Source organism: Polypterus senegalus, chromosome 6, assembly GCF_016835505.1.
Source record: "Polypterus senegalus isolate Bchr_013 chromosome 6, ASM1683550v1, whole genome shotgun sequence".
NCBI classification, from domain to species: Eukaryota; Metazoa; Chordata; class Cladistia; order Polypteriformes; family Polypteridae; genus Polypterus; species Polypterus senegalus.
The window spans coordinates 187,933,206-187,952,465 of record NC_053159.1 but is presented as its reverse complement, the minus strand read 5'-3'; the positions used below and the strand labels follow the sequence as shown (position 1 = coordinate 187,952,465).

Genomic DNA, 19,260 nt, shown 5'->3' with positions numbered 1-19,260 from the left:
ACTGAACACCAGCAAAACCAAGGAGCTGGTGGTGGATTTTAGGAGGCCCAGGCCCCTCATGGACCCCGTGATCATCAGAGGTGACTGTGCAGAGGGTGCAGACCTATAAATACCTGGGAGTGCAGCTGGATGATAAACTGGACTGGACTGCCAATACTGATGCTCTGTGTAGGAGAGGACATAGCTGACTATACTTCCTTAGAAGGTTGGCGTCCTTCAACATCTGCAATAAGATGCTGCAGAAGTTCTATCAGACGGTTGTGGCGACGGCCTTCTTCTCCACAGTGGTGTGCTGGGGAGGCAGCATAAAGAAGAGGGACGCCTCATGCCTGGACAAACTGGTGAGGAAGGCAGGCTCTGTTGTAGGCACGGAGCTGGACAGTTTGACATCCGTGGCAGAGCGGCGGGCGCTGAGCAGACTCCTGTCAATCATGGAGAATCCACTAAACAGGATCATCTTCAGACAGAGGAGCAGCTTCAGCGACAGACTGCTGTCACCATCCTGCTCCACTGACAGACTGAGGAGACCCCACACTATGTGACTCTTCAATTCCACCCGGGGGGGTAAACGCTAGCATTATATAAAGTTATTGTCTGTTATACCTTCATTGTTATCACTCTTTAATTCCTTTATTATTGTTCTTTATCAGTATGCTGCTGCTGGAGTATGGGAATTTCCCCTTAGGATTAATAAAGTATCTATCTATTTATCTAATACATTTGCAAAAAATTCTAAAAGCCTGTTCTCACTTTTTCATTCCTGAGTGATGGCTGATGATGAAAAAATGAATTGAAATGATTTTAACACAATGGCAGTGACATTCATGTCTCTGGTGACTTTTCCTATGAAGTCAGTAGACGGTCATGAGGTCGCTGTAAAGGGGTGTGTGGCGCTCCTGATATCTGCAAAAGGATGAATGTCCAAGTCTTTAGAGTCCTGGTGCTTCCTGTTTGTGAGACATGGTGCTACCCAGTGACCTGAGATGAAGACTGGACTCCTTGTGTGTCTCCTCTGAGAAGCCTTGGGTCCCACTGGTTTGACTTTGTGTTGCTCACGGAGTCCCCAATGAGGCACATGACCTGCCATTGTGAGGGAGCGTCAGTTACGGTACTATGGCCTTAATACTGCGCGTCACCTTCTTTAGTTGTGCGTGTCACCTTTTGTTAATTGTTCAGTGCCACATTTGATTCTGTGCGTCACCTCATTTGAATGTGCATGTCTCCTTAAGCTGCGGTGGGTTGGCACCCTGCCCAGGATTGGTTCCTGCCTTGTGCCATGTGTTGGCTGGGATTGGCTCCAGCAGACCCCCGTGACCCTGTATTCGGATTCAGCGGGTTGGAAAATGGATGGATGGATGTCTCCTTAAGTGTTTAATTGTGCGCAGCACACCTTTTAATTTTTTGTCACTTGCCCTTCAGGGCCACCATAAGAAACAGAAAAAATAAGGATACAGAGTCACAGGATGAAAAATACAGCCAATCAATCAGTTAGTCAATCAATCAATGAATACATACATGCATATTGTGAAGTAATTTCAAAATGAACTTAAAGGGTACATAAGGTGGAAGCATTGAAATGCCTGATAGCAGTGGGCAGAAAAGACCCCCATGCCATGGTGGAATGAGCCTGTGGCTAAAAGTGCTGCAAGAGAGAGCGCCCCCCAGAGGAAATAGAGAGGATTTTTCATGATGGCATCCATTGTTTTTCTACCATCCACTTTTCCACAACAACTTCCAGTGTGTTTGGGTTCACCCTGTGATGGCGCAGGCTTTCCTGCTAAGTTTGTTCAGGTCTTGTGCATCTTTTGAGCTCAGGTTGCTTCCACAATGTAGAACACCACCACATTGGCTACTATGGACTGGTAGAACATTTCCATCAGCTTGCTGCACACATCAAAAGACCTGGGACTCCTCTGCAAGTCCAGTCTGCTCTGGCCCTTCTTGTGTTGTCAAACCAGGGAAAAATTCGATATATGGTTGGTTGTGACATACCCAAATCATCACTACTGCAAATCTTCATTTTACACTTCACGTTACCAACTCTTTAATTTCGGTTGACAGCACATGGCTTCTCCTTGTTGATGGAGCGATCACGTGACGTACAAGACTTGTTATGAATGTTAAGCCATCTCCCTCAAATCGATATTTTTTACAAGTTCATTGAGGCCCTGCATTTCCAAATCATTCCGTCTTTCCCGGAATGTGTGTGCTGATCACTGCCAGAGCGCCATCTCCTGGAAGCTCCTAGCGAGTTAGGACAGCTCTCCTAAATCCCAGTGAAGTTAGGAGTACATTTGGAAAATTGATTGAGGAGACCCTGGAGAGGTGAGGACCTGCTCTAAAGCTAAACAGTTTTACCCAAACTCGCATCACTTTGAGATTTACGAGACAGTTTTCCTGCTCTGAGACCCTTGAGGGATATGGGCACTGGTCTTGAAATAGTTAGAGATTTCCAATCTTAACTTTGAGTTTAGTTAGCATTTGGGCTTATGTAATGACTCTTCTGACATTTTGGCTTATTTCTTATCTTTCTGGGCACCGCCAAACTGTGTTGTGTTTTCATGGGTGCTGCCACCTTCCTTACTCTTTCCATGGAAGTTGCCGCCACGTGATTCGTGTTGCATTGTGTGTGACATTATAGATCCTGATTTTATAGATGATGGCATACTGCTCGGAAAGCGAGCAAAGATATTTTTAGAAGAAGTTTAAAGTTTGTTCGTCAATTATATACATTTATTTTCAAAATTTTAAATCACGTTGTCATTTAAATATAATTAAAAAATCTCTTTGAACCTAACTATTATCTAACTGGTAAAGGATGTTGCCGAGTTGTATTTTGCCAAAATGTTTCGTTGCCAAATTGTCTTTCGCCGAGTTGCCTTTTCGCTGGTTATCTTTCGCTGAGTTGTCCTTTCACCCAGTTGCTACTGAACCCACTAGAATACATTCTTTAATTAGCAGAAGTATGAGAGAGGTTCACCATCGCTGGCAACGTGACCAGGTGTAAAGGCAGTGACAAACAGTGTATCCTGGGCCATCCTCACCGATAAGCACCATCATCCCCCTACCAGGAATATTACCTTTGTGAGGACAGGAGAAAAGCCCCCTGAGGCCAGCCCGTCGCAAACAGGACCTACTTCACACTGCGCAACACTGGCGGCTAATGTTGGACCTACTCAAGTTGCCAGCTCACTTTGTAGTGACATCACAGCGTCCAGATATAGTTATTCTGTCACAAGCTCCAAAACAGCTTGTCATGATAAAACTCCCCATGACCTGTGATTTGGCCTATGAGGGGAAGTACACAAAGTACCAGGGCCTTCTGGGAACTCTATCCAGAAGGGGGTGCTTGTTTCCTGGGATTGTGTTTTGTATTGATACACACACATCCCTTTAGTGACGGTGGCAGAAATAGTCAGACGAGAGTAGTATGGTACAAAAAGAGATATGTGAGCTTAACTTGCTTGAAAATGTAGATTCCAAACCCAAATTACAATGCATAATCTACAGTATACTAATAAAAGGCAAAGCCCTCACTGACTCACTCACTCATCACTAATTCTACAACTTCCTGTGTAGGTAGAAGGCTGAAATTTGGCAGGCTTATTCCTTACAGCTTACTTACAAAAGTTAAGCAAGTTTCATTTCGAAATTCTACACGTAACAATCATAACGGTCGATAACGGTCGACAACATCCGCCATGTTGAACTTTCTTATTTATGGCCCCATCTTCACGAAATTTGGTAGGTGGCTTCCCTGCGCTAACCGAAACAGATGCACGTACTTATTTCGATGGTATGACGCCACTGTCGGCCTACTTATTGAACTTTCCAACGTCACTAATTCTCCAACTTCCCATGTAGGTAGAAGGCTGAAATTTAACAGGCTCATTCCTTACAGATTACTTAAAAAAGTTGGGCAGGTTTCATTTTGAAATTATACGGGTAATGGTCATAACGGTCAACAACGTCCGCCATGTTGAACTTTCTTATATATGGCCCCATCTTCATGAAATTTGGTAGGCGGCTTCCCTGCGCTAACCGAAACCAATGTACATACTTATTTCGGTGGTATGATGCCACTGTCGGCCGCCATATTGAACTTTTCATCGGTCTTTGTTACTTATAGGCCCATCTTCAAGAAATTTGGTACGCGGGTTCCCAACGCTAACTGAATCCTACTTACGTACATATATACGTCCAAAGCCTGCAGCTCGGTAACCGTGTGAGGCAGCGTTGGGTCCCCCATCACCACGCCTCCCACGTTGTTGGCTGCCTGCCTATATAAAGCCGTCCGTCGCTCCAGTCTCTTCATTCCCTTCCTTGCTTTGCCACAGGATTCACGTCTCCCTGCTTATAACTACAGCCTTTTTATTTAATCCACGGCTTCTCCGCTGTTTTATTGTTCATTTATTATGATTATAGTTATTGTGTAGGTATTTTAGACTTACTTTACATTGTTCAGGTACCCATTTCCTTTATCATTCCAACCGTACCCCCATGAACATGTCTATCGAGGTGATCACCATCGATCAAAGAACTGTCACTTACCGATTTGAGTAGTGGACACTTTGATGTTAATGAATGTTTAAACTCTAAAAAGCTGGATGTGAAGTTATCGATGAAACCGGTTGTGTGCTTACAACGCTTGACAGATGTCGAATGTCACTTCAACACAAGTCCTACAAATACTGTCGTCATTGAAACAAACCATGAAACTCAAACCGATTATGACAACAGCAATCCAAGCTGTGAGATTTGAGGCAAGATTACTGTTCACATGGCCGACTGTACGTCGAATGCTCAAGAGTAAGATCAGCGCACAGCTTGGTCATATTACAACCGGAGGGCCGAACTCACAATGTGGTATACAAAGAGATCCTTAATAAATAATTATTGGAATATTTTCCCTCAGTTTAAAAAGGTTTAATTTTCTTCTTAATAAAAATTTTAAGGCAGTACTTCGCCACTGCGAGTCGCAGGTATTTTGCTAGTTATTTATATATTCATATCCAGGGTGGAGGGAAGCCAATGGAACATACAGCTGCCATTCAGTTCCTTCAATGGGAAAATGCTGACAAGTACGTAGTAGTAAATACTTTGTAAGTAAAACAAAATGTATAAAGTGCTTTTCTCAGACATGAGTCACAAAGTGCTGTACAATAAAATAAAAGAACAAGGGAGATATAGTAAAAAATAAAAAATGCAAAAATTTACTAACAAAAACTACCCAAAAGCTTTTCTTAAGCTGGGCTTTAAACTGTTCATCTCAGAGCAGGAGGACGACTGTTCCATAGTCTGGGAGTAACAGATCGAAATGTGTGATCCCCGCCCGCATCTTCAGCCTGGAGCGGCGGAAACAAAGAAGGCCTTGCTGGCTCGATCTCGAGGCTCGACTAGCTATGTGATGGTGCAGGAGACCCACAATGTACTAAGGAGCCTGACCATGCAAGGCTCTGTATTTTATTATATTGTATCCTGAATGTCGAGAGGTTTACTTACATCAGCAGTGACATTCATGTGACTCTGGTGACTCTTCCTATGAAGTCAGTAGATGGATTAGGAGAGCATGGGGTCGCTGGAAAGGGGTGTGTGGAACTCCTGATATCTCTGATAAAGGACAAAGGTCCAAGTCTTTAGAGTCTTGGTGCTTCTTGTTTGCGAGACATGGACGCTATCCAGTGACCTGAGATGAAGACTCGACTTCTTCATGTGTGTCTCTTCAGAGAATCCTTGGGTCCCACTGGTTTGACTTTGTGTTGTTCATGGAGTCCTGAATGAGGCACATGACCTGCATTGTGAGGGAGCATCAGTTATGGAACATCAGCCATGTGGCGTGATTCCCCGATAGTGATCAGGCTCACAGGACCCTCATTATTGAGGACCTGAGTAGCTGGACCAGGCCAAGGGAACGCCCACGTAACACCTGGCTGCGGCAGATAGAGGGTCATTTCCAGCTGGTGGGACTGGACCACATGTCTGCCTTGTGAGATGCTAACCAGAATCCCAAACTGTTTCGTTGTGTGGTGGGTGTAGCAACATGCTGTACCAGTGAATACTCCCCAACCTGACCTGATCCTGAATTCTACTGGAAGCCAATGTAAAGAGAATAAGAAAGGAGCGATATGAGTCCCCTTATGGAAGCCTGGCAGCTGCGTTTTGAATATTCTGAAGGCGAATTAAACCAGATTTGCTTAGACGGGAATAAAGAGAGTTACAAAAATCAATGTGTGATGAGATAAAAGTATGAATATGCATTTCCATCTCGGCCTTTGAAACAACTGTCCTTAGTTTGGAGAAGATTCTCAAGTGAAAAAAGCAGGAGTGACTAAGGGACCTCATATTTGCATCAAAATTCAAGGATTGATCAAAAACAACAGCTCCGTTGTGTAGAGAGACCTGAGAGAAGATAGAAGGTGTTGAAAGCTTATGGCTAACTGTCGTGTATGGGTCAGGTGGGGCAAAAATTCAAAGGTCTGTTTTCTGAGCGTTTAGCTTTAAGTTTTGGGCTAAGAGCCGTTTATTAATCTCCGTCAGACAATCAATAAGAAAAGTCAACTTGTATAGTTGTTGGCTCATAAAAGAACAAAACAGTTGGATGTCATCAGCATAGAAATGATAAGAAATATCCATCCATCATCCAACCCGCTATATCCTAACTACAGGGTCATGGGGGTCTGCTGGAGCCAATCCCAGCCAACACAAGGCAGGAAACAAACCCCCAGGCAGGGTGCCAGCCCACCGCAGGGCACACACACACACCAAGCACACACTAGGGACAATTTAGAATTGCCAATGCACCTAACCTGCATGTTTTTGGACTGTGGGAGGAAACCAGAGCACCCTGAGGAAACCCACACAGACACGGGTTTCCTAACTGCGAGGCAGCAGCACTACCCACTGCGCCACTGTACTGCCCCATGATAAGAAATATCCTTAAACTAATTGATAATATGAGCTAACAGTAGCATATGTAACAAGAGAAAGAACAGGCCCAAGGACAGAACACTGAGGAACCCCACAAGACAGTGAAGCGCTGACTGACGTGAACTTGGCCCACCCACACCGAAAAACTCCTACCAGCTAAAAAAGATGAAAAGTAGGCTAAAGCTGAGCCAGTGATACCTAAAGAGTGGGACAGCCTGTCTGAAAGGATCTAATGGTCAACAGTATCAAAAGCTATACAGCTATACGAGTCCGGTCTGGGCTGGCAGGGTGGGGGGCAGCATCGGTCGCTCCTCCATAGTTTCTCCTCATTTTAAATACTCCAGTTTATTTATGAGTCTTGCCAGATATGAACAACTGCCATCAGGGATGGGCTCTTCTCAGACCAACATAGCACCTTTTATTGACACCTGTTCTAATCACGCATGGCCGTGGAACTCGTTCACAGAGAAAGCTGGAAATGGCAGACAGGAGCTCCTGGTCATGGGCCAAATAGGGCAACAAGTCTGCATGTGCCATCTCCCTACAGATTTTATTTTTTCTCCAGCCGTCTGGAGTTTTTTTGTTTTTTCTGTCCCCCCTAGCCATTGAACCTTACTCTTATTCGATGTTAATTAATGTTGATTTATTTTGTTTTATAATTGTGTCTTTCATTTTTCTGTTCTTTAATATGTAAAGCACTTTGAGCTACTGTTTGTATGAAAATGTGCTATATAAATAAATGTTGTTGTTGTTGTTGTTGTTATCTCCCAGTTGTCATCTCATCTTCTCCCTGTAAGCTTATTTGTGTGGTTTGAGCTACAAAATAATGTGTTTCCACCCTATTGGCTGTAGGGGTTGGACAGAACATCCATAAAAGTTGCTTGGTTAACCTCACTCTCTCTGTTACTAACATCTGATAAAGGAGCATCTCTCACTCTTACCAAACTGATAAACTGAAAGGACAGCACAATGGAGAGCACAGCTCGGCAGCCATATTGAGACAGGCATGCAGCCTGTTCTGAAGAAAGCTGAGCACAAATGATGCCTTAACTAGAGACATTTTAAATAACTAACAAGTCTGTGTGCCGCCTGAACTACACATCACCATTTATCAGGTTGTATGGTTGCCAGTATTCAAATGTACTTTGCATATTGTTATTATTTATGAATATTATCAATAATACATTGTTTAAATTGTAACTGAACTCCTGCTTGTCTTTTACTACACCTAATTGTCTGAGGTTATAGATGTAGAAGAGAAGGTGGGGAGAAGTTATATACTATGATACCTTATAAACAGTGGTAAGTCTGAGAGACTTGAGGCATTCCGACAAAGGCTACATATTAATAATCCAAAAGGGGTAAGTAGAGCAATATTTTACTCTACCAAGACAAAACAGTACCTGAGGACTAGATTAAGGATTCTTGTTCATTTGACTTATGAACAAATCACTATTTGAGAACCAGTCTAACGATTCTTGTTCATTTAGTTCGTGAATGAGTTACTACCCGATAGCCAGTCTAGCGATTCTCATGTATTTGATTCACAAACTAATCGATACTCAAGAACCAGTCTGATAATTCTTGTTCATTTCATTCGTGAATGAGTCAGTACCCGATGATCAGTTTAATGATGCTTGTTAATTTTACTCGCAAACGAATCAGGACTATTCTAATGATTTTCATTCATTTAGTTCGTCAATGAGTTACTATTCGATAACCATTCTAGCAATTCTTGTTCATTTAGCTTGTGAATGAGTTACTAATTGAGATTCAGTCTAGTGATTTTCGTTCATTTGACTCATAAACAAATCTCTACCTAACAACCAGCCTAAGTCTATTGTTCATTTTATTTCTGAACTAGCTGTCCCCTGCGGCTCTTCCCAAGTAGTAATGAAACAGGGCAAACTGTAAAAATCATAAAAACACTTTAAAAAAAAATGGTAATTCTGGACAAGCGGAAGGTAGGTACGGTCCAACGTCAAACATCGGCACTGTATCTGATTGTGTTCAGCTCTGACAGGACAGCGTCCCCTACGTGGGGAGAAAAGCACATGGCCGTGACATCTCTGCCAGTCACCAGGGTTCTGCCCGATTCCCCCTCTCCTTGGCTCGCAGCGTCTCTGTCAGATTTGCACAAATGTATTGGTTCCACTAGTGAACTATGATACTTAGCACGATGAGATAAGTCGCAAAATCAACCAGAATATTCAAGCAAATTATAGAAAAAAAATCCGATCTAAATCTGCTATGTAGTTCTTTCGTGAAAAGCGTAAAGACTTAAAGTTTATATCCGAACAACATATTGGATCTCTTTTCGCTGTTCCGTTATTTCACGGAGTATTAATTTCCGTTTGTTTGCGCTAATGCGATCTTTCCTATCATTTTTTTTGAGACTTTCAAATTTTAGTGCTTCCATTGTCTCTAACCTGCTCGCATGTGTGCCGCGCAAATGTTTTTGAATTCGTAATGACGTTCCACTTTGTCCTCAACTCTTTGTCTTTTATTTCTGGCCTCTGGCGTGGTTAAATCTCTTGGCACAAAGTCTCGTCTCGTGGGACATGAAAGTGTCTCTCTAAGAAAGTCACGTCTGATCTCTCTGAAAAAGTCTTGTCTTGTCCCAGGATTTTTTTAAATAATGGAGAGACTAGCAGCGCCCTGTAGCTCCACCCTCATAGAAGTGAAACAGGACAGTGAGGAGGCTCCCAGCCAGCTCTCTACTCCTGACGTTACGCTTCCCTTCCCTTCGGCCCGCTGCCTCTGTCTCAGATTAGTGCAAATATATCGCTCCTGCAAGTTAATTATGATTCTTAGTATGATGAGAGAAGTCGCACAATCAACCGGAGTGTTCAAGCAAATTCTTGAGAAAAGCCCGATCTAAATCAATGAAGTAGTTCTTTCGTGTGCTAGTTAAGCGCAAGGCTGGCGCATGAGTGAGGAGGCCCAACAACCCTCACCCCCCAGCTGCATGTCTCTCCGATTCGCACAAATAAATCGGTACCGTAAACAAACTATAATACTTAACACGATAAGAGAAGTCGCAAAATCAACCGGAATGTTCAAGAAAATTAGAGAAAAAACTCCGATAAGTAGTTCTCTTGTGAAAAGTGGACAGACAGACAGGCAGACGTTTGATTTTATATAGATGAGTCAGTACCCAAGGATTGGTCTAACAATTCTCGTTTATTTGAGTCGTGAACAAATCTCTACCTAACAACCAGCCTAAAGTCTATTGTTCATTTTATTTCTGAACTAGCTGTCCCCTGCGGCTCTTCCCAAGTAGTAATGAAACTGAACAAACTTTAAAAATCATAAAAACACTTTAAAAAAATGGTAATTCTGGGCAAGCGGAAGGTAGGTACGGTCCAACGTCAAACATCAGCACTGTATCTGATTGTGTTCAGCTCTGACAGGACAGCGTCCCCTACGTGGAGAGAAAAGCACATGGCCGTGACATCTCTGCCAGTCACCAGGGTTCTGCCCGATTCCCCCTCTCCTCGGCCCGCAGCCTCTCTATCAGATTTGCGTGAATGTATCGGTTCCACTAGTGAACTATGATACGTAGCACGATGACAGAAGTCGCAAATTACAGAAAAAACTCGAGCTAAATCGGTTAAGTAGTTCTCTCGTGAAAAGTGGACGGACAAACAGACAGGCAGGCAGACGCTGGATTTTAAATAAAGAGAGAGATATAGATGAGTCAGTACCCAAGGATTGGTCTAACAATTCTCGTTCATTTTATTCATGAACAAATCACTATTTGAGAAGCAGTCTAATGACTGCGGTTCATTTCATTTGTGGATCGGCCACTACCAGTCTATTGATTCTCATTCAGTTGATTTGCAGATGAAATCTTTATGAGTTACACATTTCTCATTCACTTGTGATTCTGTAGTCAAATACCTTGTTTTAATTATGCATCTTAAATGTGTTATCATACTTAACGGCATATGAATTATCATGCTAAATGTGCAATTAATCCTCCTTAGTTTAGAGGACAAGTGGCCGTTTATCCGTGTGTCTGTCCAGTTGCTATGTCTCTGTCATCCTAACAACAGATGACACACCACACACATTTGTGGTAATGAAATGCATTGCATCTGCCATTCCAACAGACGGTGCATCACAGCTGTTTGTAGTAATGCATTTTATTACTACATGCATTACAAAGTACATCTCAGTAGATGGTGCAGAGCAAATGTTAACGCTGAGGTCTACCTTGATTACGTTGATTTCAACCCGTAGCACAGTTACTGTTTCCATTTTCCATTTAAACGAATTGTACAAAACAGACAATCGGTACACTCTGATATACTCGTATCGTTACTCCGTTGTGTGATAAATGAGAGAATCATCAGTAGGTCCATTCTTGTTCTTGACAGTAGTAGGTGTCATTTTGCTTGACTTCTCATTGTCTCTGATAGATTAGTTTTGCCAGCACCCCATTTTTGGGGCCTTCTGGGCAGGTTAGTGAACACCTTGGTCTTCTTCTTAGCCTATATTTGGAATCCTCACTCCCAACATGCCTTTTTGAAGACCCCATGTTACTGGAACACCTTGGCTCCTGGAATATTCTGTTAACTTATCAGAGAAGGTTTCAAGTGTTGGAATCAAGTCCAAGGGTTGGGTGTAACATGAACTCACTCCAGACTGTTATGGATGTTACCATGTCCTATTTCTGAATGCTTGTGGTGTCGTTTTGCATTTTTGTTTCTTAGAAATAACAACATTGGGATGAATGGACAAAATCTGGACACATCGAATCACCAGAACATTCAAACTGTCCGTGAAGAAAAAAAAAAAAAATGTGCGACTCACCATAGTTGTAATTGTTCCTCAAGTAGGTCTTCTGGTTGGGCTTGATGGGCTTACACTTGCAGTGGTCTGTGAAACAAAGAGGTCAAGGGTCAGCTGTTGACAGATACACAGGTGAAAAACATTCCGACTTGAGGAGCGCGTGCCATTCTGAATGCTGCCAAGGAGCCCATGGGCACCACCCACAGCAGAGACCCTCACTAGAGATGGAGAACACTCATAACATTAGGATGAAGTTTAATGGCCACTCCACACTAGTAGACAGATGGGACAAATGTTTAACTGGGACAAGAAAGAGACACCAGGGCCTGAGACAACGTGTGTGAGAGACATTGGGAGAAGAAGGGGCTACTTCTGAGTGGGCTTATAGTCCCTGTGCTCATCCCTCTAGTTTTTCTTTTTCTGATTTTGTATTTCTTCTATTACTCTGTATGGGGCAGAAGATGAAACTCAAGCTGCCCTTTAGCAGTTTAAAAATAATAATTATCATCATTTACATTGATATAGCACTGTTCATACTACTCAAAGCACTTCCCATATGAATGAGGAGCCACCTTAACCACCCCCAATGTAAAGAATTTTAAATATTGTTATTAAATAACACACACCCCCCACCACACTCACACACACACTCACACACACACACACACACAAGAACTTCAGCCATTGATAATGATTCAACCTAATTACAGGCTTTAGGTGGTAGAAAGATGGATCAGATTATAGTCAGATCTGCCCAGCTGTGCCACAGGCTTACATGGCAGGGCATTTAACACTTAAATAAAGCTTTGGGTGTGGGCTGGTGCCCTGCCTGCGGTTTGCTTCCTGCCTTGCGCCCGGTGTTGGCTGGATTGGCTCCAGCAGACCTGCGTGACCCTGTAGTTAGGATACAGCGGGTTGGATAATGGATAAAGCTTTGGGTAGAACATACTGCACACTGAAATTAAGCTTGGTACATAATACACACACGCATGTTCTCCCCATCACTGTGTTTCTCTGATTTTCCTTCCATATCCTCAAAAATGCACAGTTTAGGTTTTATGTTTATTTCAGACTAGCTGCTCCACCACTGCTCTGCCCGCACAGTCTTGAAAAGGGGCAAACTTTAAAATTCAATAAACTAAAAGGTATTGCTAGCTAAGTGGAGACAAGATCCGCTCCAAAATACAGAGGTAGAGTGGCTCCCCACTCCTGACATCACACTTCCCCTTCACCTCGGCCCACAGCCTCTCCCTCAGATTAACACGAATAAATCGCTCCTGTAAGTGAACTGTGAGAGAAGTCGCAAAAGTTCAAGCAAACTCTAAAAAAAAGCCCGATCTAAATCCGTGACGTAGTTCTTTCGTTCGCTAGCTAAGCAGAGGTAAGGAACGTCCCGAGGCTGGCAAGTGAGTGAGGAGGGGCCCCCTCGGCCTGCTGCATCTCTTTCAGATTCGCACAAATAAATCAGTACTGCAAGCGAACTACGATACTTAACACGATGAGAGAGGTCGCAAAATCAACAAAAATGTTCAAGCAAATTCTAGAAAAAAACCCAATCTAAATCCGTTAAGTAGTTCACTCGTGAAAAGTGGACAGACAGACAGATGTTGGGTTTTATATATTGTGGCGGACGGCCGGCAGCTTATCCCAGCTGAGACGCCCCTGAAATGGATGGGGGACGGCAGCAAAACGCTAGATGGCAGCTTCCATGGGATCTGGCGGTGCCCCGGATTCCTGCAGGGCATGCTGGAACTTGGAGTTTGGTTGCGCAGCCCTGTTGGGTGCTGTGGGTGCCACCAGGGGGAGCTGTGAAGACTAAAGATGCTGAAAAATGAATTCACACTTTTATTTTCAGTCGACTAGATAACTGTAATGCACTCCTCTCAGGACCACCCAAAAAAGACATCAATCGATTACAACGAGTGCAGAATGGAGCTGCTAGAATCTCAACTACGAAAAGAAAATCCAAGCTCATCACCCCAGTCCTAGCGTCACTACACTGGTTACCTGTGTCATTTAGAATTGACTTTAAAATTCTGCTTATGGTTTACAAAGCCTTCAATAATCTGCTCCATCATATATATCTGAGTGTCTGACATCTTATATTACAAATCGTAACCTCAGATCTTCAAATGAGGGTCTGCTTAGAATTCCAAAAGCTAAACTTAAATGAAGCGGTGAGGCGGGCGGACTTCTGCTGTTATGCACCTCAAATCTGGAATAGCTGACTGATAGAAATTCACCAGGCTAATACGGTGGAGCACTTTAAAAAAACTCCTAAAAATACATTACTTTAACATGGCTTTCTCATAACTTCATTTTAGTTTAATTCTGATGCTTGGTATATTCAATTAATATTATATTCAATATTCAATTAATTATTACTTTTATTCATGGAGGGTCTAACCCCTACTCTCTCTGCTGTTCTTTTTCCTGTTTCTGTGGTGTTGATCTACGCCACCACCACCTGATCAAAGCACCGTGATGTTCGATGGATTAAATTAAATGCACATCTTTCCTTGAAGAAGGGGCCTGAGATAGCCAATAAAAGGGGTCATCTTGCTTGGCTTTTCTCTACATTCATAATGGCTAACACGGTTCAACACCCTAGTGCAGGGGTCCTCAATCCCAGTCCTGGAGAGCCGCAGTGGCTGCAGGTTTTTGTTCTGACCTGGTTGCTTAATTAGAAAGCAATTCTTGCCAATAAAGCACTAACAAGCTATGAAATTAAATCAACTCTGCTATGTCAGCTCATTCTCATATCCTAGATTTTCTTTCCCTTTCTATCATGCAAATGATTTGAAGGCTAAAATGGACGAGTAATTCTCAGTCCTTCACTTTTTTCTCTTCATTTTTCTTCCAAGTAATTAATTAAACCCAATAGTGCAGATAAATACACACAGGTGTAAATGTAAAGAAGCTAAATGGAGAAATGCTGCTCTCTCTTGTCATTTGCATGTTATTGATAATAAGGAGCAATTAAAATAGCTGTTTAAGACAAAATTAAGCAATAAGGGCTCAAAATCACTAAAGTGAAGCAGAAGTGTTACTTTAGCAATAAGTGCTTTTTATTAAGCAAAAACCTGCAGCCACGGCGGCTCTCCAGGACCGTGATTGAGGACCCCTGCCCTAGTGCTATGCTCTATATATGGACGTTTCAGGGTGGCATTCAAGGCGGGCTCACCTTTGCATATTTAAGGTGATTGTGGTTTATAAACAGAAAATTCCATGGACACTATATAATAGATATATAGATAGATAGATGGAGATATGAAAGGCACTATATAATAGATATATAGATAGATAGATGGAGATATGAAAGGCACTATATAATAGATAGATAGATAGACAGACAGACATGAAAGGCACTATATAATAGATAGATAGACAGACAGACATGAAAGGCACTATATAATAGATACATAGATAGATGGAGATATGAAATATGAATAGATTGATAGGAAAGATCCTGCAGTATGCAATAGATAGATGGATGTGAAAGACGCACGGTGGCGCAGTGGGTAGCGCTGCTGCCTCACAGTACGGAGATCTGGGTTTGCTTCCCGGGTCCACCCTGTGTGGAATTAGCATGTTCTCCCCATGTCTGTGTGAGTTTCCTCCCACAGTCCAAAGACGTGCAGATTAGGTGGACTGGCGTTTCTAAATTGTCCCTGGTGTGGGTGTGTGCCCTGTGGTGGGCTGGCACCCTGCCCGGGGTTTGTTTCCTGCCTTGTGCCCTATGTTGGCTAGGATTGGCTCCAACATACCCCCATGACCCTGTAGTTAGGATATAGCAGGTTGGATAATGGATGGATGATTTACAGTGGGATGCAAAAGTTTGGGCAACCTTGTTAATAGTCATTATTTTCCTGTATAAATCGTTGGTTGTTACGATAAAAATATCAGTTAAATATATCATATAGGAGACACACACAGTGATATTTGAGAAGTGAAATGAAGTTTATTGGATTTACAGAAAGTGTGCAATAATTGTTCAAACAAAATCAGGCAGGTGCATAAATTTGGGCACCGTTGTCATTTTATTGATTCCCAAACTTTTAGAACTAATTATTGGAACTCCAATTGGCTTGGTAAGCTCAGTGACCCCTGACCTACATACACAGGTGAATCCGAGTATTTAAGGGGGTCCATTGTAAGTTTCCCTCCTCCTTTAATTGTCTCTGAAGAGTAGCAACATGGGGGTCACAAAACAACTCTCAAATGACCTGAAGACAAAGATTGTTCACCATCATGGTTTAGGGAAGGATACAGAAAGCTGTCCCAGAGATTGAAGCTGTCTGTTTCCACAGTTAGGAACATATTGAGGAAATGGAAGACCACAGGCTCAGTTCAAGTTAAGGCTCGAAGTGGCAGACCAAGAAAGATTTCGGATAGACAGAATGGTGAGAACAGTCAGAGTCAACCCACAGACCAGCACCAAAGACCTACAACATCATCTTGCAGCAGATGGAGTCACTGTGCATCGTTCAACCATTCGGCGCACTTTACACAAGGAGATGCTGTATGCGAGAGTGATGAAGAGGAAGCACAAACAGAGCCGCTTGAGGTCTGCTCAAGCACATTTGGACAAGCCAGCTTCATTTTGGAATAAGGTGCTGTGGACTGATGAAACTAAAATGAGTTATTTGGGCATAACAAGGGGCGTTATGCATGGAGGAAAAAGAACACAGCATTCCAAGAAAAACACCTGCTACCTACAGTAAAATATGGTGGTGGTTCCATCATGCTGTGGGGCTGTGTGGCCAGTGCAGGGACTGGGAATCTTGTCAAAGTTGAGGGACGCATGGATTCCACTCAGTATCAGCAGATTCTGGAGACCAATGTCCAGGAATCAGTGACAAAGCTGAAGCTGCGCCTGGGCTGGATCTTTCAACAAGACAACGACCCGAAACACTGCTCAAAATCCACTAAGGCATTCATGCAGAGGAACAAGTACAACGTTCTGGAATGGCCATCTCAGTCCCCAGACCTGAATAGAATTGAAAATCTGTGGTGTGAGTTAAAGAGAGCTGTCCATGCTCGGAAGCCATCAAACCTGAATGAACTAGAGATGTTTTGTAAAGAGGAATGGTCCAAAATACCTTCAACCACAATCCAGACTCTCATTGGAACCTACAGGAAGCGTTTAGAGGCTGGAATTTCTGCAAAAGGCGGATCTACTAAATATTGATTTCATTTCTTTTTTGTGGTGCCCAAATTTCTGCACCTGCCTGATTTTGTTTGAACAATTAGTGCACACTTTCTGTAAATCCAATAAACTTTATTTCACTTCTCAAATGTCACTGTGTGTGTCTCCTATATGATAGATTTAACTGACATTTTTTTATCGTGACAACCAACGATTTATACAGGAAAACAATGACTATTAACAAGGTTGCCCAAACTTTTGCATCCCACTGTAAATCATCCATCCTATATCCTAACTACAGGGTCATGGGGGTATGCTGGAGCCAATCCCAGCCAACATAGGGCACAAGGCAGGAAACAAACCCCGGGCAGGGTGCCAGCCCAGCACAGGGCACACACCCACACCAGGGACAATTTAGAAACGCCAGTCCACCTAATCTGCACGTCTTTGGACTGTGGGAGGAAACTCACACAGACATGGGGAGAACATGCTAACTCCACACAGGGAGGACCCGGGAAGCAAACCCAGATCTCCGTACTGTGAGGCAGCAGCGCTACCCACTGTGCCACCGTGCGTTTTTCACATCCATCTATCTATTGCATATTGCGGGATCTTTCTGATCAATCTATTCATATTTCATATCTCCATCTACCTATCTATGTATCTATTATATAGTGCCTTTCATGTCTGTCTGTCTATCTATCTATTATATAGTGCCTTTAATATTTCCATCTATCTATCTATATATCTATTATATAGTGTCCATGTAATTTTGCCCAAACTTTTGCATCCCACTGTATTTTTTTGGTCGTACGCATTTTTGCTGTTTTATTTATTTATTTATTTATTTATTGCTGAATGTGTATTTTCATGCTTGAATCAAAAGTCTTATAAATGAGGCCCCCGATCTTATCATCCATCAATCAGTACCCGACCTCACAAATGTAATTTTTGGCTGAATGGACCCAAATTCACAAAAAGACCCCTTCTAAAATTCTGTGAAAAGGAGGGGGGGGTGGGACGGGGGACATTATGGCAGCTAAGGGTTCAACTACAAGTTCATAGAGGTGACCCCAAACCTTTAGGCCGTACTGTGTAGCATATGAGAGCGCCCCCTCCTGTTTACAGCATCGAATGAAAAAGGCCACCTTTACAATCTGTGATTTCATGTCTTTGTCATATCAATTTGCGTACTTTCGAAAGACATTTTAAAGCAGACAGCTTTCATTTTAATCAGGAAGAATCCTGTCACAGGCAGTGGGAAATGTGGGGTTAAAAAGTTGCCATGACAGAATTTTCAGAGGGGGTATGGGCCGAAGACGTCAACTGGGGGTCTTCATTTTAAAGGCATTTGTAAGGGCAGCCATTTAAAGATGCCCAAAGGGTGACTCTCCATAAAATCCCCATCAGTGCCAGTTGTCGCTCCATACTGTAACTTTGCACTCTTTGTCTTAACCCTTCCATGTTCGTTTTCCTTTTGCCGCACTGGGATTTTATAACAGAAGATGGCATCCACAGCTGGTTTGCTCAGCTCAAGCCTCAGGTGCTCCTCTAACATTACATCCTACTTATCGAAACGATCGGCTCTTCATCTCTGATCAGGCACAACACAACCGATGTACGTGCATTTGACGCAAACAAATGTCAAAAAATATACGTTTCCCACAGTACAACATTGTCCGATTTTTTAAATAACACACTCAAATCTAAAATTCTGTGTTTCAAACAGGACCTGATAAAGTAGGGGACAATGTTAGAACAACACATAGAAATTCTGTTATTCATAAGTAAAATAAAAGCATCAGGAATAACATTCTAAAAGAAATGTTTCAGACTGCAGACAAAAACAATCCTAATAAATAAATTCAAAAATCCTCCTACCAGGGCTGGCGCTCCTGCAGTTGCCTCCGTGAGGTTCCATCGAGAAGTCTGACGCCGAGTCTTAAAAGAAAGAAAAAACGAGTCACGTCAGTCCGCTGACCCAAATCCAGCCTCAGGGGGTCATTTAGCCAGGGTACACCCCCACCACCACCAAATATTATGTTGAGCCCCCCACCCCATGACTGCACACTATTCCATTAAGTGTCTGTTTGTCCATCCTGTTGCTGTGTCTCTGTTTTTCCAACAGATGCGGCATCACAAACATTTGCAAAAATAAAATGTATTGCATTTTTACCATTCCAACAGATGGTGCATCACAAACATGTGTAGCAATAAAATGATTTGCATTTGACATACAAACAGGTGGCACATTGCAAACATTTGTAGTAATGATTTGCATTGCATTTTTCATTTCAACAGATGATGCATCACAAACATAAACACTGCTTATATGAATCCCATATCAAACGGCATATAACAGAAATGTGCACTGCATTTTTCATTCC

At 42.7% G+C, this 19,260-nt stretch overlaps 1 protein-coding gene across 1 annotated transcript in view; it reads right to left on the bottom strand.

The window, feature by feature from the left end:
- frzb (frizzled related protein) overlaps positions 1-19,260 on the bottom strand; it is a 62,610-nt gene that overhangs the window by 21,547 nt on the left and 21,803 nt on the right. Inside the window, exons 2-3 of the mRNA XM_039757730.1 lie at positions 18,755-18,814; positions 11,746-11,811 (exon numbers count right to left, since the gene is read on the bottom strand). Coding sequence (XP_039613664.1) covers positions 11,746-11,811; positions 18,755-18,814 — 126 coding nt within the window. The remainder of the gene's footprint in view (positions 1-11,745; positions 11,812-18,754; positions 18,815-19,260) is intronic.